General features: G+C 41.8%; 2 protein-coding genes across 3 annotated transcripts; both read left to right on the top strand.

The window, feature by feature from the left end:
* The first annotated feature begins 186 nt into the window (after positions 1–186).
* tspan34b (tetraspanin 34b) lies at positions 187–6,369 on the top strand. 2 transcript variants are annotated; one of them, XM_051387331.1, is made up of 8 exons: positions 188–439; positions 2,499–2,576; positions 3,187–3,402; positions 4,826–4,900; positions 5,017–5,124; positions 5,209–5,328; positions 5,422–5,514; positions 5,836–6,369. In XM_051387331.1, the coding sequence occupies exons 2-8, from the start codon at positions 2,520–2,522 to the stop codon at positions 5,893–5,895; spliced, it is 729 nt and encodes a 242-aa protein (XP_051243291.1). In that variant the 5' UTR covers positions 188–439; positions 2,499–2,519; the 3' UTR covers positions 5,896–6,369. The 2 variants fall into 2 exon arrangements, with proteins under 2 accessions (XP_051243290.1, XP_051243291.1); XM_051387330.1 differs by having other exon boundaries at positions 187–439; positions 5,209–5,514.
* Positions 6,370–13,840: 7,471 nt separating this feature from the next.
* Positions 13,841–27,379, top strand: LOC127356772 (uncharacterized). Its single transcript, XM_051388796.1, has 6 exons — positions 13,841–14,330; positions 17,183–17,478; positions 20,244–20,457; positions 21,825–21,955; positions 24,728–24,781; positions 26,344–27,379. Exons 2-6 carry the CDS (start codon positions 17,333–17,335, stop codon positions 26,462–26,464), a joined length of 666 nt encoding a protein of 221 aa, XP_051244756.1. The 5' UTR covers positions 13,841–14,330; positions 17,183–17,332; the 3' UTR covers positions 26,465–27,379.
* Positions 27,380–27,491: the final 112 nt, after the last annotated feature.

Raw genomic sequence — 27,491 nt, 5'->3', positions numbered from 1 at the left:
AACAGAGGCACAGTACAGTATGTATGTTAAATGGCTGGTGTGACATACAGGTGATCTCTCTTTCTCTCCTCCCCTTTCTCCCTCAGGAGTGACCAGCCCAACTCCATGGTGATGTGTTGTTAATACTCAGCTACTTTGGTCACGCCCACCTGCTCCCTCCTCCCTTTTCAGTACTTATAACCAGTCAGCAGCCTTAAAATAAAAGCAGAAAGCTGAAAAAGTCACTTAGAGTCACTTCATATCTAACAGACTGGGGGAGCTACAGGAAGCGGAAGACAGAGAGTATATTGTGGGTCATTTTCAGAGGACAGAAGAATAATACACTCCTGTACTCCTGTTATCTCACACTCAGTCTGCTCCCACAACAGCAGCCTCCATCACCAGAGAGAAAGACTCTTAGCCTCAAAGCACGTCCTTGGATATTTCCTTTGAAGTAAAGGTAAATCTGAAGAATGACTTAACTTAGACTGACCGTGATTTAAAGTTATATGTTAGCTTCTCTATGTGAGTTTTGAGTCTTTTGATAAATTTTCAAGGGCTGTACCAACGTAGGGAGGGATCCGTCTGACAATGATCCTTTATCTCCTGAGACCTGCCTGCAATTATTCCATTCAATGGCGTCCTTTGAGATTTGTCTGTCTTGTTTTTGATGGAAGTCGGTCAGTCAGAGACAGTTCACAAGTTTTTTGTTGATCTAAGACCAACAAACAGACTATGTATCTGCTTGCATGTGTAACACATAAAGTACAGCTTTATATATGTAACCTTCAACCAAGAGCTCCTCCTTTTTGTTAATCTGTGTTCTAAGAGGTAATGGAAGTGCACACTACATCTTTTTTTCTGTCATTTCTGGGGCATTTTGAGACTTGCGTGTGACTCTAGCTTCTTAATACATCACCAGGCTGACTCCTGGTGGGAAGAAGCTTGGGGGAGTGAAATGATAGAGGGAGTTTGGGGAGTCAAGGCAACCACTGGACTGCATCTTGGCCCCTGAATGTATGATTAACTTGATGAAAACCAGCTTTACTGTAACAGCAGAGGCAAGCTCAATGAACTGACAAGTCACTTCCTGTTTGGGGCTTATTCTATATGCGAGCAGATATTTATGGAAGGTGTTGTACAACGAAAACAACTGTAAAGGCTTTAGTAGAAAAGTGCATTTGAAATAATAGTGTAGAGGTCACGAGGGATATCCCAGTTCTCAGAAAGCAGCCTGTTGCTATACGCAATACGGTTCTGCTCAGTCATTGTAGTTGGGGATAACAATATGTCTGCTTTGTCACACCACACAAAGGGCACTGTTCCCCATCTGGGAGGTCTGCATGCACACACACGCACACACGCGCACACACACACACACACACACACACACACACACACACAACAACACACACACACACACACACTCTAATTTGGAAGTGACAATCTTCAAGTGACTCTAGAACAGTAGAGGTTGTAAAAGGGGGTGGGAGGAAAAGATTTAGAGACAGGATATAGTGTGTGTGTGTGTGTGTGTGTGTGTGTGTGTGTGTGTGTGTGTTGTTTGATGAATGAAGAGAGGATGAAGAAAGTGAAATGTTAAAGTGCAAACTTGTAAAACAGAGATATAGAGAGAGATTCGACAGATATAGAGGTGGGCTGTTATGTTGTAATGTACGTCTGTTTGTCCTCAGCTTTTACGTCGTAGTCTTACTTGTGTGCTGGGTGTGACTGCCTGGCCACATCATTTTCTATGCAAATACACACACACAGAAATACACTGTCTTTGATCTTTAAAAACTGCATTTATGCTCATATTACTTCAACTATATATCATCTATGTTTATGATTTTTAAGTATTAGAATGTCATAATTAACAGAGAAGAAACATTTCCACATCAGTAATTTAGATGTCTAACTCCTGAGTCTGTTTCCTTTCCTCATTTGCATCTCATGGGCTAGATGATAAACCTTCCCAGAAAATAGAGGCATACTTCCTCAATCGTCTCTACCCTCATTAATTCTAAACTAAACAAAGCCCTCACACAAGTTTCATGTAAGGTGATACAGTATGTGTACAGTAAATGTCCTGAGAGTGGAAATGAAAGGCTCATGGCACTGTGAGTGTTTGAGAAAGATAAGTTGTAAAGCTTACAAAGGGTAAAAGGTGAGTTGGTAAAGCGACAGGTGTTTTCCCGTCTCCTGCTCTCTCAACCTTACAGATAAAAACAGCCCAATCCCACTGTTAATTTGTCACCTAACTGGCAGTATATAATGACATAGTGAAACACATCATCAAGATGACTGATGCTGGGCACACAAATGGCTGATGTGTGCACCCATTGTTGTTAAACTGGCATTAAAATGGATAAATAAACATACTTGATGATAAACTTTAAATTGCCGAATAACATTTTAATGAGATTTGACATTGTGTGAAAATCATGAAAGTAAAAAATAAGTGTTGACAACAAAATGATGAACAGTATTTGTTTAACATTTCTTTTTCTTTTTTCCAGGTAGAACAATCGGCAGAAAAAATGGGATGTTTCGGATTCCTCAAGGCTGCTATGTTTGTTTTCAATGGCATCATCTTTGTAAGTTATAATTACAAAGTCAATTTGATTCAAACTATGATTTAATTTCCACTTTTACATTTTACACTTTTACCTTTAAGTAATGTGTGCATCAGCAAAACAGTGGGTGGTAGTAGTAGTAGTATGAAAGATGTCTGAAAATATGCAAAGTGTGAAGAACAATTGCAACTTTGTGACACAGAAATGAATCAGCAACCACACCTGTAAGACCGAAATTGATTGATTGATTTGAATGATCAAAATGTATGAAACGGAAAGTAGCCTCTGTATGATGCAGTTGTCATTAATTGTGTTTTACTAGGCTGAAATGAGCCAGTGGAAGAACCTTATTTCAAAGGCTACTTTAAAATTTTAATATTGCACTTCAACATGTGTTTGGAGTTGTAAGAGACTGTAAAAGAAATCATGGTTGAATTTGAAGCTGTTGAGCACATTATTCTGACTTTTAGTCCCTTAAATGGGTAAAGCTCCAAAACCTTAACTCTTTCATTAGTTCCTCCCTGCTTGGTAAATGTACACTGTGTAGTACTTCCTATGACAAGTAAACTGACCATTATGTGTAAAATTGGTGGAGTTTCCTTAAGATTTTCCTGTCTCTTCTCTCCATCAGTTGGCAGGTGCTGCCATCCTTGGTGTTGGAATCTGGGTGAAGGTGGACAGCGGCTCCATCCTCAGCTTTCTTGGGAAAATTGAAGATGCCCCAGCAGAGCTCAGTCAGGTGCTCAATGTGGGCTACCTGCTGATTGCATTAGGAGGACTTCTGGTCATCATCGGTTTTCTAGGCTGCTGTGGAGCCATCAAAGAGAGCAAGTGCATGCTGATGCTGGTAGGTTGTCTGCAACTTCGCAAAGGAGTAGTTCAATATTATGCTTTGCTCTTTCTTGCTGGGAGTTAGATGAGATATGAGCTTAGCATTAACATTTGAAGAATGAAATTTCTCTCTTTCACTGTTGTTGAAAGCTAAGGAATAAAGGCTACACTGCATAGCCATCCTTCTAAAGTGCTCCAGCTTTCCTTGCAAGTGTTTGTGTTAAGCTAAGCAAATGGTCTGTGTGTGGTAGCTTCTTATCTAATTCTAGGGAAACAAATTAAAGGCATAGTTCAGATATTTTGAGGCAGTTGTATTAGGTAACAGCTAATCTGAAAAGTGGTGAAAGTTTTTATACTACATATATGTGCCAAAAGGAAACCCCATCTACTGGCATGGCCCCCTCCCCCCCTCCCCCCCCCCTCTCTTTTAACTATTTTGCCTATAACCCCCCCCAAACAATCCCTTTAAAGTGGTGAAACTGTAATTATTATAGCAGGCTACTACTTATAAATCTTTTATCATATCACTGTGGGAAGGTGGAAGGACGTGTGAGAGGGGAGGGGGGGGGGGGGGAAAGTCTGGTCCTAGAAACGGAGGGAGGGATCAAGTAAATCAGTCACACATAACTTTTTTCCAAATAACGCACATTTCATTCATAACATAATAAATACAGTCCTATAGTTCATGCACATTTTTGTTTTTCTGAATTGTGTGAAATGGCTAACAAAAATAGGTAATACAAAACGATTCTGTGGTCACCAAGGTTCTCTAAGTTCTGATAACTTACACTGTCATATTTTGTGCAGAACTGTGTTCATTGTGCACCTTAAGCAGCACCCTACGAGCGGGGAAGCACTCTGGGTCCTTCCCTGCAATTATGTCTGTACTTTCATGCAGGCACCACCCCCTTTCCCCAGCAGATGCCGCCAGTTCTGTCATTCAATTCAATTCAATTCTATTTTATTTGTATAATAACAGAAGTTATCTCAGCACACTTTTCAAATAGAGCAGGTCTAGACAAACTCCTTATAACATTATTTACAGAGACCCAACAAGTCATGCGAGATGACCTTGGTCCGTTAAAATATAACGGGAATATGGCATTATGTTTCATGAATTAATCTGAGGAATGTCAGTCTCCTCATTGCCACATACAATTAATATTTTTATTTGCAGCAATTTTTCAACTCTTGATGAGTCAAAAGCTTCATGTACATTGTGATTTAAGTTAAGTTTAAGTCTCTCACCAAATCTTCCACTTCAGCCAAACGTGAAAACTTTTTCACAATAGTAGACATTTATTTCCAATTGAAAATGCACAGAAAAACAGATGGAAGGAAACACACGTGACTTTAGAAGAATTCATACAGTGACATTTTAATGAAAAAGTTGGTTTTAAAACTCCCATTCCAATTAAACATTCTGATCTTCTTCCTAGTTTTTCCTCATTATCCTGTTGGTCTTCATAGCGGAGATTGCAGGAGCTGTGGTGATCTTGGTATTCAGACCCTTGGTGAGTAAACTAAGGGACTTTGTCACACAGAAGATGGTTGGATGGTAACTCAGTTATTGTGAAAGGTGCTGCCTTTTGGTACTTGGATTAAAAACTATTGTATGTTTGCATTTTAGTTGGACGAGTTGTTTGTCAAGTTTGGCACGGCAGCAGTTAAGAGCATCAAAAAGGACTATGGGAAAAATTCCGACATTACAGGACTGTGGAATACTACAATGAGCACAGTATGCTGAACAAATTATAAAATCTTTTTTACATAATTTTGCTGATGTTTTGTATAACATATACTCTCTTTGTGTCCAAATTAGTTACATTGTTGTGGATTCTACAACTCTTCAGACTTCACTGGCTCTCCATATTATACTGATCACAGCAATAGTTTCCCACCACAGTGCTGTGCAGACACTGATGAACCATGTACACAATCGGTGGGTATCACAGAGTCACAGTATGACCAATTTCAAAACCATTTTGAATGGATAAAAGTTAATTCTACCTTTTTACCTCTTTATTTTCCTCAGACAATCACTGGTTGCTTCCCAAAGATCAAGGATCTGATTGATAGCAACACAGTGGTTATAGTGGGAGTGGCCCTGGGGATTGCAGCTTTGGAGGTATGACCACATCTCTCATCTTTTTCTCACTTTACATTATGCTGACGTGCATCAGAGAGAGAGGATACATGACAGTAAAAAAAGCCTTATTCAGCATCTGATGGCAATGGGATAATGCAATTTTAAAATTTCATGCATGAATGTGGGATAATAGAAGTGTATTTATCAGCAAATGTTAATACACTTCTAATTAAGATCACCATTGATTAGCTATGAAAAACATGCGTCTGAATTTCATATCATATCATTGCACAGCATCCTTTTTTTGGTATACGTTTACTTTTTATTTGCATGTTTCACTAATATGCATGTTCTTCTCAGGTGTGTGCCATGACTGTCTCCATGATCCTCTTCTGCAGAATAAAATCTGAGACAGCGTAACTGCTGCAAATGACAGAAGGCTTTAGAGGATCATTTTAATCACTGGAGCCTTTCTGCTTCCTATCTGGCCTCTACAGAAGTGAAGTGCTATGCTTTTATCTTGCAAGAATGCCGCATTATTTAGGACAGTTAGTGTCAGTTCTCATGCAATCAGAATTCCTGAATGACCTAACAAATCAATTTTTACTGCATTTAAATCAATCTAACGGACACCGTACATGAATGTACATTATCTGTTTCTTAAGAACACTACACTTTGTAAATAAATTCAATATAAAAAACGCTACACACGCTGTCTACTTCATAGCAATTTATTGAGGAATTACATGATAAATGCATCATTGTGATAATGACACAAAGACTGGTATGTTGGACACAGGAACTATTGTAAAGAAAGAAAAAAAATCTACAAATTATTTGTATGTATGTTGTTGTAAGTTGATACATTTTGAAATAAAGTGCAAAGTATTTGTAGTGGGGACTTCTTTTACTGAGGTTTTGAAGGTGAAGGAGAACCTGCGAACTGTCAAAAGTAGCTCAAAGCCGTCTTCTGTTTCCTCCTTTATTGTGCTATAACAAGCAAGCAGGTCTGACAACACGGGGTAGATATAAGTGAGCTGGATTTTAATTACCACTATGAGCCTGAAACTATTACCAGTGGAGACATGAGCTTTGATTTTCCATCACAAGATTCAGGATTTTGTTTAGACAAGATAACATGCAACTCATATCTGAAACAGGATCAAGCTAATTGTCTTGGTTTATTTTGTTAAATCTATCACTAAAATAACTAGTGTTAATGTGTAACGTAGAGCAAATGCTATTTAGCCTTACTTTTAGATAAGCGGGCTTTTGTGTCTGCAGCGTACAGCCACCATTCAGAAAGCCAAAACCTTTTTGTCAACATTAGTAAGCTGTGAATCACTTTGGACTCATTCGCTGCTTTATAGTCTGTAATTGTGGACTTCTACTCTAAATTAATTAAGATACTATACTAGGTGTTATTTTTTCCATCCATATAGTATAGTAAATTAATGGTCTTATTGGTTAACATATTTCAGATGTATTTTTTGTTATGATGGTTGAAATTCTCTGTACATCCTGACAGCAATCAATGAATCAAATCCTCTGAAAAAAAGGGAAGAAATCTGATACCTGTAGAAGTCAAGGCCTGTGTTGAGCCCAGTCATTTCCTTCATCCTACCTACCTGTTTACCTACCTGCATACCCCAACGTGTACCAAATACTTTGCTTTGAATTTTTGTCCACAGAAAAGTTAAATTAACAATTGATAAATACTTATGTGATTAATCAAGTAAATTACTTGTCTTAATTGTTTATTAACAGGAGATAAAGTAAGAAGGATACATTTCAGTAAAATGAACGCTTACTAGTTTCTATTGCAGATGTTTGAAAAATACATTATTTTAAGTTTAATGTATTTGATGCTTTAAACAAAACACTATTTATGATAAGCTAAAAAAATACAAAATATAAAGTGGCATTGCTTAAATAAGCTTAAATAACTAGAATGTCAATGATGTGGGAAATTTAAACCTACTTCCTCAAACACTTTGTTTGTTCTTTTATCCTTTCCCATTAATCATCTTAAGACCCCTCAGATTTATTGTGTGACCAATGGACCCCAAGGCTGGGAACCACTGGACTAAATAAACTACTTACTATATATAAAGTAGTTACAACTAGCTCCACATTGTGCTCCTATAACAGTAACATCCTGCTTACATTAAATAGATCAGTCACAAGGGACATTTTTTTCAGGATTTTTACTTTCTATAGTTAAGTTCCCTTTGCTGATAATACTTTTATATGTTCTTCTTTATATGGCAACTTAGATCAGAACTGTTCATAAGTTTAGGAGTAGGGTTAGAGTAGTAGCTATAGATACAATCAGAGTTTGGCCATTATAGAGTAGCGTGATTTAGCACAAACTGACGTTTTTGAACACCCCCATGTAATCTGTTGGGTGATTATTTAATCACAGTGTGTAATTTGTGTTTGTCAGTGGGTCACTTTGAGATTCAGAAATATGTTGTAACAGTATTATAGTCTGTGCAGACTGTAATTACAGTTTCTGTCCATAAGATGTCAGGCTCTGCTCCCAATCCAGAGATAATTGAATGGTCTCTAATTGACAGTGTGTGGGAGAGTTTGTGTGTCAGTGGATTAATGGCAGTATTGGGTTAGGAGGGTAAAATATAATCCCATACAATTACTAATATTCTGGTAAAAAAAAATGCAGTAACCTAAAACCTAATCCAAGTATCACAATATTAAAGTAACGTAATTTCATTATTTTGCTACCTTTGGATGACCAAAACAACCAAAAATCCCAAAAAGGCAAGTGAAAAGAAATAAGTACTGATGAATGTAAGTGTGTAACAGAACAACGTAACCTTAGAAAAGAAAAGGGAAAGAGAAAAAATGGAAAATTACAATACTCTGAGTATTTTCCCTATTTTTACTAAATGTAACTGTAATCTGATGATAATTGTAATGGATTACTGTCACAAGTTAATACTCATTTAATTATTTATGTGAAATCTGTTACTCCTCAAGCCTGGTTGATGGTTAATAGTTAATAAATCAATTAACCCACTTATTAATTAGCCCGTTTCAATAACTAGCAGAAATATTACTTTCTGTTATGTTTCTTTCCTCATGTAAATTTATAATGTCAATTATTGCAATTAGAGATTAAAAAATCAATGTTAGTCATTAATTTCAACTATATAGCAAAATCCAGCTTTATGTGTCTCTTCCAAAGCTGGAGAATAATCTGTTAAGTGCCAACAAAGCCTGCTGGTTCAAGACCAAACTCTTGTTTGGATTTAGTAGGAGAGAATATTTTATTTATTTATTTATTTATATTCATTTCATGAAACCAATACTTTTGACTCCTCATTTCCATTTCCGTAGATTATTATTGCACAGTTATTGCACAGTGAGTGGCTACCACTCCTTTCCTTCTGTCCTCTTTACCCTATTTTCTCCTCCCCCCGAGTGAGGAGTTGTAGAGGGTGATGGCACGAGGGACAAAGGAACTCCTGAGTCTGTTGGTCCTACACTTGGGGAGGAGCAGCCTTTCACTGAACAGGCTCCTCTGGTTGCTGATGACGGTGTGCAGAGGGTGGCTGGCATTGTCAGTAATGTCCAACAGTTTGTCCAGTGTCCTCCTCTCTGCCACCGTCACCAGTGAGTCCAGCTTCATGCCGATTTCATGTCTATTTTATATTGCAAAGTGTAGAAGCGCACATAAGATAGAGGAGCGTTGAATCCTGCAGCAGACTGAAAGGCTGCATCAGTAAATTGAAACTTTGTTGATGGTGGTTACATGTTACTGTTCCTTCCACAGAATATAAACATATGATTTTGGATCAGAACAGGAAAGTTAAATCTTGTTACTTGAATACACATGTGACTTATTGTAGGCCTACGTGATGTATTTATATTTATTCACATATAAAAAGATATGTGAAATTGATTATTAATTTCTGGACTTTAAAATGTACTGGCTTATTTAAAACCGTTAAAAAAAAAAGTAGAAGGTTATACATAACTTCCTGGGAAGTGTGCTTTAATATTTGGACAGTAGGTGACAGTGCAGCGCTGTGCCTGCTGCGTCTTCTCACAGAAAGATCTGTTACAGGCTTCAGTTTGATAAAGCATGGAAACAGGTGTGTGTGCCTGAGAAAATAGGGAAAATAAAGGAAGAAGGCAGACGTGTGGCTACTTCTTCAGCGTCCTCTAGCAGGCGTACGTACAAATGTGACCATGCATTTTGCGTGCGTCACACGCACATGAAGGTTTCAGCATGTGATCGGTTGCCTCCAATCAAAGCCCTGGATTTTCTCTCCAATAGTCAGGTGCGTGTTGTCAATTTACAGCAACAACAAATTATTAAAAACACAACACAGACCAACACAGGACCGAACTCAACATTTCCCACTATGTACAATTAGTTGGCTTCTTTGGCTGTGAGCCTCTGTGCAATCTAGAGCGCACATAGGCTCATATGCCATCATTGGCTGGAAAAAGGAGACTTTCCTCTGTCACTGCAGCTCTTTACTCTGCTGCCAGTGTATTTATTCTGGTGTATGGGCAATACTAAATATTAAATTATTTCACTACAAACGTTGGATGTAATAACCACCACACAATGAAGCTGGCAAGAGTTTAATTACCACATGTCAATCATTAGTATGACATAATAGGCAGTGCGTGGTTTTAATGTTTTTATGCACATTTGTCATGAACACTTTAAACAACATGCTATGACCATATTAAAACAGAGTTAAGATGTGGACTTTGGTGAGCAGAGTAGCCTATAGGATGTAAAACTACTGACATTATTATGCTGGTGTCACACACATCACAGACACACAAAATACATAGAGTATTATTATTAGAGGAAACCAACAGGAAAGATGTGACCTCTTATATTTTGTTCATAAAGAAATGTTAAGCTTTTACTCATAATACAAATAATAAATGGGCCTATATAAAAATAAATATTGAAAAAAGCAAGCATTTGTTTCTAGTGAAGAGACAACCAGTAAATGTACCAAAGTAATCAGAGTAATAGTATAATGGTTACTGCAACCTCCCATCTGTTATATTCGTTGTACACATTAGTTTATTTTAGCCTTTAATGAGGCAGAAACCTGCCTGGAATACTTTATCCTGTACAACATGTCAACATTACTGAAGCAATTGCAGATATTTTAACTTGAAACATTTCTCGGACAATTATTACCAAAGTTAACCTTCAAATATTTGTAAAAGCTGCAATTATGTTTTTACCCCTTTCAAAATACTGAATACTGAAGGTTGTATCGTTTATATTACTGTATCGTTTATATTCTATATTATGATATAATTTCTGTCAATATCATAATAAAGTTTGACTGTGAAACAGAGATGTGTTGTGTTGCTTAAGATGATTCACTACAGGATTACTAGCCAATCTATTTCACATTTTCATATCGAAAGATGTTACATGGACCAGGTTTTCAACCCTTCTACATGCAAGTTTTCCATAAAATCTCTGTGAAATAACATGTTATTTGTCTAAAACCACACTTATTACTGAATTTAAAAATGACAAAAACTCTCCTTACAAAATAAAACACTTTATTCGCGTTCCATTTAAATTCGACGTACACAGAAATCGTCACGATAAAAACACTGCTGATCCTACCCCAAACAAATCAATATCCTTATTTAAACCTTATTCCTGTGATTAAATTATGATTTTCAAGGAGTCGTACTTCCTCCCGTACGTATAAGTGCTGGGTTGCACAGCGACATGTGCGGACAGAGTTGGTCTGTGCGGACAGAGCTTTGCTTCCTCAAAGTGAAACTTTGCGAGTCAGATGACGAAATGCTGAGGAGGAGGAACCCGAGGGACGGGATCTCTCCGCAACAGGCACCGCAACAACAAGAAGGAAATGCTTCAGTCCTGTGGATGGCGCTGAGAGAGAAGGAAAACTCGCATACTTCGTCTGTCCCTCTGTCAAATAGAGATCCTCTCAGAAATCAACATCCAACGTTCAGCGTTTCACTGGAAGCGGTGCTGTGGATTCACTTGTCACCAAGCTGCTGTTTTCACTCACTTTGTGTCCGCGCTGTCGAGTCGCTGTCCCTGTCTGAAGACACGGAGGTGGATTGAACACACTACTGCGCACCTTGTCCGTGTTTTTGGGACTGTTTGCTGGAGTCGACGGAAGATCAGAGGCTCTGAAAAAATCGGAAAAAACTGAACATTTCTCCCTCCATTCGAGGTCATGTTGAGGATTTAATTTGAGTATTATAGAGAGATCAAAGATATTTTATTACATTTTGTTTTGTTTTGTTTTTGTGTTTTTTTGAGTTTTCGGAAGATTTCAATTTTTCATGTTTCGGATTCAGATATAGCGACTTTCAACAATTCAGAAAATTGTCTTCATATGTACCCATTGTGCTATTGTGTCTCCCCATTCTCATTAAAGTCCACATCTTAACTCTGCTGTTTTCATATTGTCCGTAACTCGAGTATCCATAACCCGAGAATCCATAACCCGAGTATCCATAACCCGACGCTTCTCCCATTAAAAGTGAAGTGATCAGTCATTATGAAGCCAGAAGGAACTCTGATCTCTAACTATGGGTGCAGTCAGCACAAGAATAACTGGGACGCTGCAGCAGACACTGTTGACACTCTGGGATGCCATCTCTTACGCGGAGCCTGATGGGCTGGTTGTCACCATCACCTTTAACAGGCAGACACTCGCTGTGATATTCATCGAAAGACTGCTGATGGTCTTATTGAACATCAACGGGGAAGAGCAGCAGTGATCACAGCGACATGTGCGGACAGAGCTTTGCTTCCTTAAAATGAAACTTTGCGGAGTCAGATGACGAAATGCTGAGGAGGAGAGACCCAAGGGACGGGATCTCTCCGCAACAAGCACCGCAACAACAAGAAGGAAATGCTTCAGACCTGTGGATGGCCCTGAGAGAGGGGGGAAACTCGCATACTTCGTCTGTCCCTCTGTCACCTAGAGATCCTCTCAGAAATCAACGTTCCGCCTTTCACTGGAAGCGGTGCTGTGGATGCCGCTGTTTTCATGTTGTCATAGCCTGTTGTTTGACATGTTCTTTCATGACCAATGCGAATAAAAGCATTCATACCTAATCTTACTTTGTCCAGTTTTATTGTGTGATATAATTACATCTAACCTGTGTGTATTTAAAGATTTACGATTGGTTTTTAATCAAAAAGCAGAAAAATAACAGCGTTAACCGAGTAAAAAGCTGCTGTGACAGAGGAAACTCTTCTCCAGCACATGACGGCATGTGAGCCTGTGTGCGCTCTAGATGGCACAGAGGCTCACAGCCAAAGAAGCAAACAAACTAATTCTGCAAACTACTAGTGGGAAATGTTGAGTTCTGTCCTGTGTTGGTCTGTGTTGTGTTTTCACTCATTTGTTGCTGTGTCCGAGCTGATAATCAGCCTGTGGAAGCCTTCTGTGGGCCGTGCGTAAAAGTGTCTGCTGCTGTTTCATACCCCGCCATTCTAACGCTTATTATGATTCCCTATGACAAGGACCGGCACAGCACAGGGAAAGCTTTTCTATAGAGGTAAGATAGGTTGTATATAGGAGCTTAAAGTTTCATCATTTCATTACAGGGAGACAATATGCTTTTAATAAGAAACACTTTAATTCACATAAACCGTCAAATGGGAAATTGTGAATTGAAGAAAAAAATATTTTTTTTTACATTTTAGGAATACATTTTCAGATTAAAGATGTTGCTGCTGGTGGTCATATTCAACATCAATGAGACAGAGCAGCAGTGATCACAAAGCTTTGTTTCCTCAAAGAGGATAAGTTCTGCTCTGTGCAGGAATTTTTCCTTTGAAAGATCATTCCGTTCATTTCCTCTCAAAGTCCCTCTCCGAAGTCTCATCGTTGGTTGAAATCCAGCCGATGATGGAGGTGTCAGACGCACAACCTCACAGCAGAGTTTTGTCCATGGCAGTGGATGCAGTCAAGGGTGTACAGTATGAACAGGAGGGGGCAGAGCGCACACGCAGCCCCGAGGTGCTCTGGTGTTGAGCACTAGAGTGGAGGAGGTGTGACTCCTGTCACAAAGTGTCTCCCGGTTCTGTTAGTGAGGAAGTCCAATATGCAGGTGCAGAGCGCATTTGCCAATCACTTTGATAGGGGAGATTGTGCTGAAGTCACCAAACAGCAGCAACAACACTTGCAATCATGTGTCCAGCGTATCAAAATATCCTTTTTGGAGATGTAGGCTGAAGTCAGAGCTCAGTGTCTCTGGGGGTCAGTGGCTCCATCGGATGCCTCCCCTTAACATGACTACGCAGCTGAGTCAGCAGGGTTGCCCCCCAGGAGACTAGTGATGAAGATCACAGCCAGCCTATCTCCGTCACGGAGGAGGACAACAACAAGACCATGTGGCTCTTCAATGCACAGCCTGATTTCAAAGCGGGAAACAAGGTGTCGAAGAAAAGCCCGCAGTGTCTGCTGGAGCACAGCGACAACATTTCTATTCACATCAGCCATATTGAAATGTTTGCAGTGGCTCGACAATTCAAACAATCCCAATGCTCAGACTGCTGCACTGCTGTCAGGTTAATAGAGCAAATCTCGATGAGCAAAGTACCGGCCCCATTCAGACGGGCTGGGGAGGAGCAGTGGGAGGGGTTTATGTCTGCAGCCACGGGTTCAGGAAAGCAGACAGAGGCTGAGCGCACCGAGAGATTCACTTTTCACCAAGCAACTGTTTTCACTCACTTTGTGTCCGCGCTGTCGAGTCGCTGTCTTCTGCACCGTGATTAGACAGTGGAGCCAGTGGCGCACTAGAGCCGGTGCTCTGAATCCGACACTAAAACTGTCTCTCTAACAGAGGTTCGAGTTTCATTATTTAATTACAGGGAGACAATATGCTTGTAATAAAAAACACTATCGTTCACATAAACTGTGAAATAGAAAATAGTGAATTTCAGATTTTTTTTTTTTTTTTTTTCCCATTTTAGAAAAACATTTTCAGATTGAAGATGTTTCGGGGTACACCGAAAATCCAAAACCCGAGTATCCATAACCCGAGTACCCATAACCCGAGTATCCGTAACCCGAGGATCCATAACCCGAGAATCCATAACCCGACGCTTCTCCTATTAAAAGTGAAGTGATCAGTCATTGTGAAGCCAGAAGGAACTCTGATCTCTAACTATGGGTGCAGTCAGCACAAGAATAACTTGGACGCTGCAGCAGACACTGTTGAATGTCCGGGATGCCATCTCTCGGGTTCACATTCAGGCCGTTTACGCGGAGCCTGATGGGCTGGTTGTCACCATCACCTTTAACAGGCAGACACAGCTCATAAGGAACATCAACGAGGAAGATGAAACTTTGCGGAGTCAGATGACGAAATGCTGAGGAGGAGGAACCCGAGGGACGGGATCTCTCCGCAACAGGCACCGCAACAACAAGAAGGAAATGCTTCAGTCCTGTGGATGGCGCTGAGAGAGAAGGAAAACTCGCATACTTCGTCTGTCCCTCTGTCAAATAGAGATCCTCTCAGAAATCAACATCCAACGTTCAGCGTTTCACTGGAAGCGGTGCTGTGGATTCACTTGTCACCAAGCTGCTGTTTTCACTCACTTTGTGTCCGCGCTGTCCCTGTCTGAAGACACGGAGGTGGATTGAACACACTACTGCGCACCTTGTCCGTGTTTTTGGGACTGTTTGCTGGAGTCGACGGAAGATCAGACGCTCTGAAAAAATCGGAAAAAACAGAACATTTCTCCCTCCATTCGAGGTTGGGTTGAGGATTTAACTTGAGTATGATAGAGAGATCACAGATATTTTATTACATTTTTTTTGGTTTTTTTGAGTTTTCGGAAGATTTCCATTTTCCATGTTTGGAATACTGATATAGCGACATTCAACATTTTAGATGTTTGTCTTCATATGTACCCACTGTGCTATTGTGTCTCCCCATTCTCATTAAAGTCCACATCTTAACTCTGCTGTTTTCATATTATATTAGCCTGTTGTTTAAAATGTTCTTTCATGACAAATGCGAATAAAAGCATTCATATCTAATCTTACTTTGTCCAGCTTCATTGTGTGGTATAATTACATCCAACGTGCTGCAGTGACAGAGGAAACTCTCCTCCAGCACATGACTGTATGTGAGCCTGTGTGCGCTCTAGATGGCACAGAGGCTCACAGCCAAAGAAGCAAACAAACTAATAAATATAAAAATACTAGTGGGAAATGTTGAGTTCTGTCCTGTGTTGGTCTGTGCTGTGTTTTCACTCATTTGTTGCTGTGTCTGAGCTCATAATCAGCCTGTGGAAGCCTTCTGTGGGCCGTGCGTAAAAGTGTCTGCTGCTGATTCATACCCCGCCATTCTAACGCTTATCATAATTCTCTATAACACAGCACAGGGAAGGGTTTTCTATAGAGGTAAGAGGTTGTATATAGGAGGTTAAAGTTTCACCACTTCATTACAGGGAGACAATATGCTTTTAATAAAACACACTTTTATTCACATAAACCGTCAAATGGGAAATTGTGAATTGAAGAAGAAAATTAAGATTTTTTACATTTTAGGAATACATTTTCAGATTAAAGATGTTGCTGCTGGTGGTCATATTCAACATCAATGAGACAGAGCAGCAGTGATCGCAGAGCTTTGGTTCCTCAAAGAGGAATAAGTTCTGCTCTGTGCAGGAATTTTTCCTTTGAAAGATTGTTCATTTCCTCTCAAAGTCCCTCTCCGAAGTCTCATCGTTGGGTGAAATCCAGCCGATGATGGAGGTGTCAGACGCACAACCTCACAGCAGAGTTTTGTCCATGGCAGTGGATGCAGTCAAGGGTGTACAGTATGAACAGGAGGGCGCAGAGCGCACACGCAGCCCCGAGGTGCTCTGGTGTTGAGCACTAGAGTGGAGGAGGTGTGACTCCTGTCACAAAGTGTCTCCCGGTTCTGTTAGTGAGGAAGTCCAATATGCAGGTGCAGAGCGCATTTGCCAATCACTTTGATAGGGGAGATTGTGCTGAAGTCACCAAACAGCAGCAACAACACTTGCAATCATGTGTCCAGCGTATCAAAATATCCTTTTTGGAGATGTAGGCTGAAGTCAGAGCTCAGTGTCTCTGGGGGTCAGTGGCTCCCTCGGATGCCTCCCTTAACATGACTACGCAGCTGAGTCAGCAGGGTTGCCCCCCAGGAGACTAGTGATGAAGATCACAGCCAGCCTATCTCCGTCACGGAGGAGGACAACAACAAGACCATGTGGCTCTTCAATGCACAGCCTGATTTCAAAGCGGGAAACAAGGTGTCGAAGAAAAGCCCGCAGTGTCTGCTGGAGCACAGCGACAACATTTCTATTCACATCAGCCATATTGAAATGTTTGCAGTGGCTCGACAATTCAAACAATCCCAATGCTCAGACTGCTGCACTGCTGTCAGGTTAATAGAGCAAATCTCGATGAGCAAAGTACCGGCCCCATTCAGACGGGCTGGGGAGGAGCAGTGGGAGGGGTTTATGTCTGCAGCCACGGGTTCAGGAAAGCAGACAGAGGCTGAGCGCACCGAGAGATTCACTTTTCACCAAGCAACTGTTTTCACTCACTTTGTGTCCGCGCTGTCGAGTCGCTGTCTTCTGCACCGTGATTAGACAGTGGAGCCAGTGGCGCACTAGAGCCGGTGCTCTGAATCCGACACTAAAACTTTCTCTCTAACAGAGGTTCGAGTTTCATTATTTAATTAGAGGGAGACAATATGCTTGTAATAAAAAAACACTATCGTTCACATAAACTGTGAAATAGAAAATAGTGAATTTCAGATTTTTTTTTTTTTTTTTTTCCCATTTTAGAAAAACATTTTCAGATTGAAGATGTTTCGGGGTACACCGAAAATCCAAAACCCGAGTATCCATAACCCGAGTACCCATAACCCGAGAATCCATAACCCGAGTATCCGTAACCCGAGGATCCATAACCCGAGAATCCATAACCCGACGCTTCTCCTATTAAAAGTGAAGTGATCAGTCATTGTGAAGCCAGAAGGAACTCTGATCTCTAACTATGGGTGCAGTCAGCACAAGAATAACTTGGACGCTGCAGCAGACACTGTTGAATGTCCGGGATGCCATCTCTCGGGTTCACATTCAGGCCGTTTACGCGGAGCCTGATGGGCTGGTTGTCACCATCACCTTTAACAGGCAGACACAGCTCATAAGGAACATCAACGAGGGAGATGAAACTTTGCGGAGTCAGATGACGAAATGCTGAGGAGGAGGAACCCGAGGGACGGGATCTCTCCGCAACAGGCACCGCAACAACAAGAAGGAAATGCTTCAGTCCTGTGGATGGCGCTGAGAGAGGAGGAAAACTCGCATACTTCGTCTGTCCCTCTGTCAAATAGAGATCCTCTCAGAAATCAACATTCAACGTTCAGCGTTTCACTGGAAGCGGTGCTGTGGATTCACTTGTCACCAAGCTGCTGTTTTCACTCACTTTGTGTCCGCGCTGTCGAGTCGCTGTCCCTGTCTGAAGACACGGAGGTGGATTGAACACACTACTGCGCACCTTGTCCGTGTTTTTGGGACTGTTTGCTGGAGTCGACGGAAGATCAGACGCTCTGAAAAAATCGGAAAAAACAGAACATTTCTCCTTCCATTCGAGGTTGGGTTGAGGATTTAACTTGAGTATGATAGAGAGATCACAGATATTTTATTACATTTTTTTGGTTTTTTTGAGTTTTCGGAAGATTTCCATTTTCCATGTTTGGAATACTGATATAGCGACATTCAACATTTTAGATGTTTGTCTTCATATGTACCCACTGTGCTATTGTGTCTCCCCATTCTCATTAAAGTCCACATCTTAACTCTGCTGTTTTCATATTATATTAGCCTGTTGTTTAAAATGTTCTTTCATGACAAATGCGAATAAAAGCATTCATATCTAATCTTACTTTGTCCAGCTTCATTGTGTGGTATAATTACATCCAACGTGCTGCAGTGACAGAGGAAACTCTCCTCCAGCACATGACTGTATGTGAGCCTGTGTGCGCTCTAGATGGCACAGAGGCTCACAGCCAAAGAAGCAAACAAACTAATAAATATAAAAATACTAGTGGGAAATGTTGAGTTCTGTCCTGTGTTGGTCTGTGCTGTGTTTTCACTCATTTGTTGCTGTGTCTGAGCTCATAATCAGCCTGTGGAAGCCTTCTGTGGGCCGTGCGTAAAAGTGTCTTCTGCTGATTCATACCCCGCCATTCTAACGCTTATCATAATTCTCTATAACACAGCACAGGGAAGGGTTTTCTATAGAGGTAAGAGGTTGTATATGGGAGGTTAAAGTTTCACCACTTCATTACAGGGAGACAATATGCTTTTAATAAAACACACTTTTATTCACATAAACCGTCAAATGGGAAATTGTGAATTGAAGAAGAAAATTAAGATTTTTTACATTTTAGGAATACATTTTCAGATTAAAGATGTTGCTGCTGGTGGTCATATTCAACATCAATGAGACAGAGCAGCAGTGATCGCAGAGCTTTGGTTCCTCAAAGAGGAATAAGTTCTGCTCTGTGCAGGAATTTTTCCTTTGAAAGATTGTTCATTTCCTCTCAAAGTCCCTCTCCGAAGTCTCATCGTTGGGTGAAATCCAGCCGATGATGGAGGTGTCAGACGCACAACCTCACAGCAGAGTTTTGTCCATGGCAGTGGATGCAGTCAAGGGTGTACAGTATGAACAGGAGGGGGCAGAGCGCACACGCAGCCCCGAGGTGCTCTGGTGTTGAGCACTAGAGTGGAGGAGGTGTGACTCCTGTCACAAAGTGTCTCCCGGTTCTGTTAGTGAGGAAGTCCAATATGCAGGTGCAGAGCGCATTTGCCAATCACTTTGATAGGGGAGATTGTGCTGAAGTCACCAAACAGCAGCAACAACACTTGCAATCATGTGTCCAGCGTATCAAAATATCCTTTTTGGAGATGTAGGCTGAAGTCAGAGCTCAGTGTCTCTGGGGGTCAGTGGCTCCATCGGATGCCTCCCTTAACATGACTACGCAGCTGAGTCAGCAGGGTTGCCCCCCAGGAGACTAGTGATGAAGATCACAGCCAGCCTATCTCCGTCACGGAGGAGGACAACAACAAGACCATGTGGCTCTTCAATGCACAGCCTGATTTCAAAGCGGGAAACAAGGTGTCGAAGAAAAGCCCGCAGTGTCTGCTGGAGCACAGCGACAACATTTCTATTCACATCAGCCATATTGAAATGTTTGCAGTGGCTCGACAATTCAAACAATCCCAATGCTCAGACTGCTGCACTGCTGTCAGGTTAATAGAGCAAATCTCGATGAGCAAAGTACCGGCCCCATTCAGACGGGCTGGGGAGGAGCAGTGGGAGGGGTTTATGTCTGCAGCCACGGGTTCAGGAAAGCAGACAGAGGCTGAGCGCACCAAGAGATTCACTTTTCACCAAGCAACTGTTTTCACTCACTTTGTGTCCGCGCTGTCGAGTCGCTGTCTTCTGCACCGTGATTAGACAGTGGAGCCAGTGGCGCACTAGAGCCGGTGCTCTGAATCCGACACTAAAACTGTCTCTCTAACAGAGGTTCGAGTTTCATTATTTCATTACAGGGAGACAATATGCTTTTAATAAAAAACACTATCGTTCACATAAACTGTGAAATAGAAAATAGTGAATTTCAGATTTTTTTTTTTTTTTTTTCCCATTTTAGAAAAACATTTTCAGATTGAAGATGTTTCGGGGTACACCGAAAATCCAAAACCCGAGTATCCGTAACCCGAGAATCCATAACCCGAGAATCCATAACCCGACGCTTCTCCTATTAAAAGTGAAGTCATCAGTCATTGTGAAGCCAGAAGGAACTCTGATCTCTAACTATGGGTGCAGTCAGCACAAGAATAACTTGGACGCTGCAGCAGACACTGTTGAATGTCCGGGATGCCATCTCTCGGGTTCACATTCAGGCCGGTTACGCGGAGCCTGATGGGCTGGTTGTCACCATCACCTTTAACAGGCAGACACAGCTCATAAGGAACATCAACGGGGAAAATGAAACTTTGCGAGTCAGATGACGAAATGCTGAGGAGGAGGAACCCGAGGGACGGGATCTCTCCGCAACAGGCACCGCAACAACAAGAAGGAAATGCTTCAGTCCTGTGGATGGCGCTGAGAGAGGAGGAAAACTCGCATACTTCGTCTGTCCCTCTGTCAAATAGAGATCCTCTCAGAAATCAACATTCAACGTTCAGCGTTTCACTGTGGATTCACTTGTCACCAAGCTGCTGTTTTCACTCACTTTGTGTCCGCGCTGTCGAGTCGCTGTCTCTGTCTGAAGACACGGAGGTGGATTGAACACACTACTGCGCACCTTGTCCGTGTTTTTGGGACTGTTTGCTGGAGTCGACGGAAGATCAGACGCTCTTTATTACATTTTTTTGTTTTGTTTTTGTGTTTTGTTGAGTTTTCGGAAGATTTCCATTTTTCATGTTTCGGATTCAGATATAGCGACATTCAACAATTCAGGAAATTGTCTTCATGTGTACCCAATGTGCTATTGTGTCTCCCCATTCTCATTAAAGTCCACATCTTAACTCTGCTGTTTTCATATTGTCATAGCCTGTTGTTTAACATGTTCTTTCGTGACAAATGCGAATACAAGCATTACACTTGATAACACACCCTTTTCCAGCTTCATTGTGTCTTATAATTACATCTAACATGTGTGTATTTAAAGATTTGTGATTGCTTTTTAATCATGAAGCCGAATAAAAACAGCGGTAACCGAATAAAAAGCTGCTGTGACAGAGGAAACTCTCCTCCAGCACATGAGGTATGCGTGCCCTCTCGATGGCACAGAGGCTCACAGCCAAAGAAGCAAAGAAACTAATTCTAAATACTAGTGGGAAATGTTGAGTTCTGGCCTGTGTTGTGTTTTTAATAATTTGTTGTTGGATCTGAGCACATAATCAGCCCGTGGAAGCCTTCTGTGGGCCGTGCGTAAAAGTGTCTGCTGTTGATTCATCGTGCCAAGGACGGGCACAGCACAGTGAAGGCGTATAGAGGAACATCCCATGGCTCTTTTTCTCTGCTAGAACCCGTCTGCATTAGAGAAAGGAAGGCGGAGTGACTTTGGCTTCTGCACCGTGATTAGACAGTGGAGCCAGTGGCGCACTAGAGCCGGTGCTCTGAATCCGACACTAAAACTGTCTCTCTAACAGAGGTTCGAGTTTCATTATTTAATTACAGGGAGACAATATGCTTGTAATAAAAAACACTATCGTTCACATAAACTGTGAAATAGAAAATAGTGAATTTCAGATTTTTTTTTTTTTTTTTTCCCCATTTTAGAAAAACATTTTCAGATTGAAGATGTTTCGGGGTACACCGAAAATCCAAAACCCGAGTATCCATAACCCGAGTACCCATAACCCGAGTATCCGTAACCCGAGGATCCATAACCCGAGAATCCATAACCCGACGCTTCTCCTATTAAAAGTGAAGTGATCAGTCATTGTGAAGCCAGAAGGAACTCTGATCTCTAACTATGGGTGCAGTCAGCACAAGAATAACTTGGACGCTGCAGCAGACACTGTTGAATGTCCGGGATGCCATCTCTCGGGTTCACATTCAGGCCGTTTACGCGGAGCCTGATGGGCTGGTTGTCACCATCACCTTTAACAGGCAGACACAGCTCATAAGGAACATCAACGAGGAAGATGAAACTTTGCGGAGTCAGATGACGAAATGCTGAGGAGGAGGAACCCGAGGGACGGGATCTCTCCGCAACAGGCACCGCAACAACAAGAAGGAAATGCTTCAGTCCTGTGGATGGCGCTGAGAGAGAAGGAAAACTCGCATACTTCGTCTGTCCCTCTGTCAAATAGAGATCCTCTCAGAAATCAACATCCAACGTTCAGCGTTTCACTGGAAGCGGTGCTGTGGATTCACTTGTCACCAAGCTGCTGTTTTCACTCACTTTGTGTCCGCGCTGTCCCTGTCTGAAGACACGGAGGTGGATTGAACACACTACTGCGCACCTTGTCCGTGTTTTTGGGACTGTTTGCTGGAGTCGACGGAAGATCAGACGCTCTGAAAAAATCGGAAAAAACAGAACATTTCTCCTTCCATTCGAGGTTGGGTTGAGGATTTAACTTGAGTATGATAGAGAGATCACAGATATTTTATTACATTTTTTTTGTTTTTTTTGAGTTTTCGGAAGATTTCCATTTTCCATGTTTGGAATACTGATATAGCGACATTCAACATTTTAGATGTTTGTCTTCATATGTACCCACTGTGCTATTGTGTCTCCCCATTCTCATTAAAGTCCACATCTTAACTCTGCTGTTTTCATATTATATTAGCCTGTTGTTTAAAATGTTCTTTCATGACAAATGCGAATAAAAGCATTCATATCTAATCTTACTTTGTCCAGCTTCATTGTGTGGTATAATTACATCCAACGTGCTGCAGTGACAGAGGAAACTCTCCTCCAGCACATGACTGTATGTGAGCCTGTGTGCGCTCTAGATGGCACAGAGGCTCACAGCCAAAGAAGCAAACAAACTAATAAATATAAAAATACTAGTGGGAAATGTTGAGTTCTGTCCTGTGTTGGTCTGTGCTGTGTTTTCACTCATTTGTTGCTGTGTCTGAGCTCATAATCAGCCTGTGGAAGCCTTCTGTGGGCCGTGCGTAAAAGTGTCTTCTGCTGATTCATACCCCGCCATTCTAACGCTTATCATAATTCTCTATAACACAGCACAGGGAAGGGTTTTCTATAGAGGTAAGAGGTTGTATATGGGAGGTTAAAGTTTCACCACTTCATTACAGGGAGACAATATGCTTTTAATAAAACACACTTTTATTCACATAAACCGTCAAATGGGAAATTGTGAATTGAAGAAGAAAATTAAGATTTTTTACATTTTAGGAATACATTTTCAGATTAAAGATGTTGCTGCTGGTGGTCATATTCAACATCAATGAGACAGAGCAGCAGTGATCGCAGAGCTTTGGTTCCTCAAAGAGGAATAAGTTCTGCTCTGTGCAGGAATTTTTCCTTTGAAAGATTGTTCATTTCCTCTCAAAGTCCCTCTCCGAAGTCTCATCGTTGGGTGAAATCCAGCCGATGATGGAGGTGTCAGACGCACAACCTCACAGCAGAGTTTTGTCCATGGCAGTGGATGCAGTCAAGGGTGTACAGTATGAACAGGAGGGCGCAGAGCGCACACGCAGCCCCGAGGTGCTCTGGTGTTGAGCACTAGAGTGGAGGAGGTGTGACTCCTGTCACAAAGTGTCTCCCGGTTCTGTTAGTGAGGAAGTCCAATATGCAGGTGCAGAGCGCATTTGCCAATCACTTTGATAGGGGAGATTGTGCTGAAGTCACCAAACAGCAGCAACAACACTTGCAATCATGTGTCCAGCGTATCAAAATATCCTTTTTGGAGATGTAGGCTGAAGTCAGAGCTCAGTGTCTCTGGGGGTCAGTGGCTCCATCGGATGCCTCCCTTAACATGACTACGCAGCTGAGTCAGCAGGGTTGCCCCCCAGGAGACTAGTGATGAAGATCACAGCCAGCCTATCTCCGTCACGGAGGAGGACAACAACAAGACCATGTGGCTCTTCAATGCACAGCCTGATTTCAAAGCGGGAAACAAGGTGTCGAAGAAAAGCCCGCAGTGTCTGCTGGAGCACAGCGACAACATTTCTATTCACATCAGCCATATTGAAATGTTTGCAGTGGCTCGACAATTCAAACAATCCCAATGCTCAGACTGCTGCACTGCTGTCAGGTTAATAGAGCAAATCTCGATGAGCAAAGTACCGGCCCCATTCAGACGGGCTGGGGAGGAGCAGTGGGAGGGGTTTATGTCTGCAGCCACGGGTTCAGGAAAGCAGACAGAGGCTGAGCGCACCGAGAGATTCACTTTTCACCAAGCAACTGTTTTCACTCACTTTGTGTCCGCGCTGTCGAGTCGCTGTCTTCTGCACCGTGATTAGACAGTGGAGCCAGTGGCGCACTAGAGCCGGTGCTCTGAATCCGACACTAAAACTGTCTCTCTAACAGAGGTTCGAGTTTCATTATTTCATTACAGGGAGACAATATGCTTTTAATAAAAAACACTATCGTTCACATAAACTGTGAAATAGAAAATAGTGAATTTCAGATTTTTTTTTTTTTTTCCATTTTAGAAAAACATTTTCAGATTGAAGATGTTTCGGGGTACACCGAAAATCCAAAACCCGAGTATCCGTAACCCGAGAATCCATAACCCGAGAATCCATAACCCGACGCTTCTCCTATTAAAAGTGAAGTCATCAGTCATTGTGAAGCCAGAAGGAACTCTGATCTCTAACTATGGGTGCAGTCAGCACAAGAATAACTTGGACGCTGCAGCAGACACTGTTGAATGTCCGGGATGCCATCTCTCGGGTTCACATTCAGGCCGGTTACGCGGAGCCTGATGGGCTGGTTGTCACCATCACCTTTAACAGGCAGACACAGCTCATAAGGAACATCAACGGGGAAAATGAAACTTTGCGAGTCAGATGACGAAATGCTGAGGAGGAGGAACCCGAGGGACGGGATCTCTCCGCAACAGGCACCGCAACAACAAGAAGGAAATGCTTCAGTCCTGTGGATGGCGCTGAGAGAGGAGGAAAACTCGCATACTTCGTCTGTCCCTCTGTCAAATAGAGATCCTCTCAGAAATCAACATTCAACGTTCAGCGTTTCACTGTGGATTCACTTGTCACCAAGCTGCTGTTTTCACTCACTTTGTGTCCGCGCTGTCGAGTCGCTGTCTCTGTCTGAAGACACGGAGGTGGATTGAACACACTACTGCGCACCTTGTCCGTGTTTTTGGGACTGTTTGCTGGAGTCGACGGAAGATCAGACGCTCTTTATTACATTTTTTTGTTTTGTTTTTGTGTTTTGTTGAGTTTTCGGAAGATTTCCATTTTTCATGTTTCGGATTCAGATATAGCGACATTCAACAATTCAGGAAATTGTCTTCATGTGTACCCAATGTGCTATTGTGTCTCCCCATTCTCATTAAAGTCCACATCTTAACTCTGCTGTTTTCATATTGTCATAGCCTGTTGTTTAACATGTTCTTTCGTGACAAATGCGAATACAAGCATTACACTTGATAACACACCCTTTTCCAGCTTCATTGTGTCTTATAATTACATCTAACATGTGTGTATTTAAAGATTTGTGATTGCTTTTTAATCATGAAGCCGAATAAAAACAGCGGTAACCGAATAAAAAGCTGCTGTGACAGAGGAAACTCTCCTCCAGCACATGAGGTATGCGTGCCCTCTCGATGGCACAGAGGCTCACAGCCAAAGAAGCAAAGAAACTAATTCTAAATACTAGTGGGAAATGTTGAGTTCTGGCCTGTGTTGTGTTTTTAATAATTTGTTGTTGGATCTGAGCACATAATCAGCCCGTGGAAGCCTTCTGTGGGCCGTGCGTAAAAGTGTCTGCTGTTGATTCATCGTGCCAAGGACGGGCACAGCACAGTGAAGGCGTATAGAGGAACATCCCATGGCTCTTTTTCTCTGCTAGAACCCGTCTGCATTAGAGAAAGGAAGGCGGAGTGACTTTGGCTTCTGCACCGTGATTAGACAGTGGAGCCAGTGGCGCACTAGAGCCGGTGCTCTGAATCCGACACTAAAACTGTCTCTCTAACAGAGGTTCGAGTTTCATTATTTAATTACAGGGAGACAATATGCTTGTAATAAAAAACACTATCGTTCACATAAACTGTGAAATAGAAAATAGTGAATTTCAGATTTTTTTTTTTTTTTTTTCCCCATTTTAGAAAAACATTTTCAGATTGAAGATGTTTCGGGGTACACCGAAAATCCAAAACCCGAGTATCCATAACCCGAGTACCCATAACCCGAGTATCCGTAACCCGAGGATCCATAACCCGAGAATCCATAACCCGACGCTTCTCCTATTAAAAGTGAAGTGATCAGTCATTGTGAAGCCAGAAGGAACTCTGATCTCTAACTATGGGTGCAGTCAGCACAAGAATAACTTGGACGCTGCAGCAGACACTGTTGAATGTCCGGGATGCCATCTCTCGGGTTCACATTCAGGCCGTTTACGCGGAGCCTGATGGGCTGGTTGTCACCATCACCTTTAACAGGCAGACACAGCTCATAAGGAACATCAACGAGGGAGATGAAACTTTGCGGAGTCAGATGACGAAATGCTGAGGAGGAGGAACCCGAGGGACGGGATCTCTCCGCAACAGGCACCGCAACAACAAGAAGGAAATGCTTCAGACCTGTCGATGGCGCTGAGAGAGAAGGAAAACTCGCATACTTCGTCTGTCCCTCTGTCAAATAGAGATCCTCTCAGAAATCAACATTCAACGTTCAGCGTTTCACTGGAAGCGGTGCTGTGGATTCACTTGTCACCAAGCTGCTGTTTTCACTCACTTTGTGTCCGCGCTGTCCCTGTCTGAAGACACGGAGGTGGATTGAACACACTACTGCGCACCTTGTCCGTGTTTTTGGGACTGTTTGCTGGAGTCGACGGAAGATCAGACGCTCTGAAAAAATCGGAAAAAACAGAACATTTCTCCCTCCATTCGAGGTTGGGTTGAGGATTTAACTTGAGTATTGTAGAGAGATCACAGATATTTTATAACATTTTTTTTGTTTTTTTGAGTTTTCGGAAGATTTCCATTTTCCATGTTTGGAATACTGATATAGCGACATTCAACATTTTAGATGTTTGTCTTCATATGTACCCACTGTGCTATTGTGTCTCCCCATTCTCATTAAAGTCCACATCTTAACTCTGCTGTTTTCATATTATATTAGCCTGTTGTTTAAAATGTTCTTTCATGACAAATGCGAATAAAAGCATTCATATCTAATCTTACTTTGTCCAGCTTCATTGTGTGGTATAATTACATCCAACGTGCTGCAGTGACAGAGGAAACTCTCCTCCAGCACATGACTGTATGTGAGCCTGTGTGCGCTCTAGAT

The sequence above is a fragment of the Dicentrarchus labrax genome, unplaced genomic scaffold (genome assembly GCF_905237075.1).
Source record: "Dicentrarchus labrax unplaced genomic scaffold, dlabrax2021, whole genome shotgun sequence".
Lineage (NCBI taxonomy): Eukaryota > Metazoa > Chordata > Actinopteri > Moronidae > Dicentrarchus > Dicentrarchus labrax.
This window is presented reverse-complemented; position numbering and strand designations above follow the sequence as displayed.

Coding starts and splice junctions, on each gene's coding strand:
- tspan34b (XM_051387330.1), top strand. CDS start 2,520: ATGGGATGTTTCGGATTCCTCAAGGCTGCTATGTTTGTTTTCAATGGC. Junction 3,403..4,825: donor GCAAGTGCATGCTGATGCTG/GTAGGTTGTCTG, acceptor TCTTCTTCCTAG/TTTTTCCTCATTATCCTGTT. Junction 5,515..5,835: donor TGGGGATTGCAGCTTTGGAG/GTATGACCACAT, acceptor TGTTCTTCTCAG/GTGTGTGCCATGACTGTCTC.
- LOC127356772 (XM_051388796.1), top strand. CDS start 17,333: ATGTTTCGGGGTACACCGAAAATCCAAAACCCGAGTATCCATAACCCG. Junction 20,458..21,824: donor CAGGCCGGTTACGCGGAGCC/TGATGGGCTGGT, acceptor TCCCCATTTTAG/AAAAACATTTTCAGATTGAA. Junction 24,782..26,343: donor CATAACCCGACGCTTCTCCT/ATTAAAAGTGAA, acceptor GTTTCGGGGTAC/ACCGAAAATCCAAAACCCGA.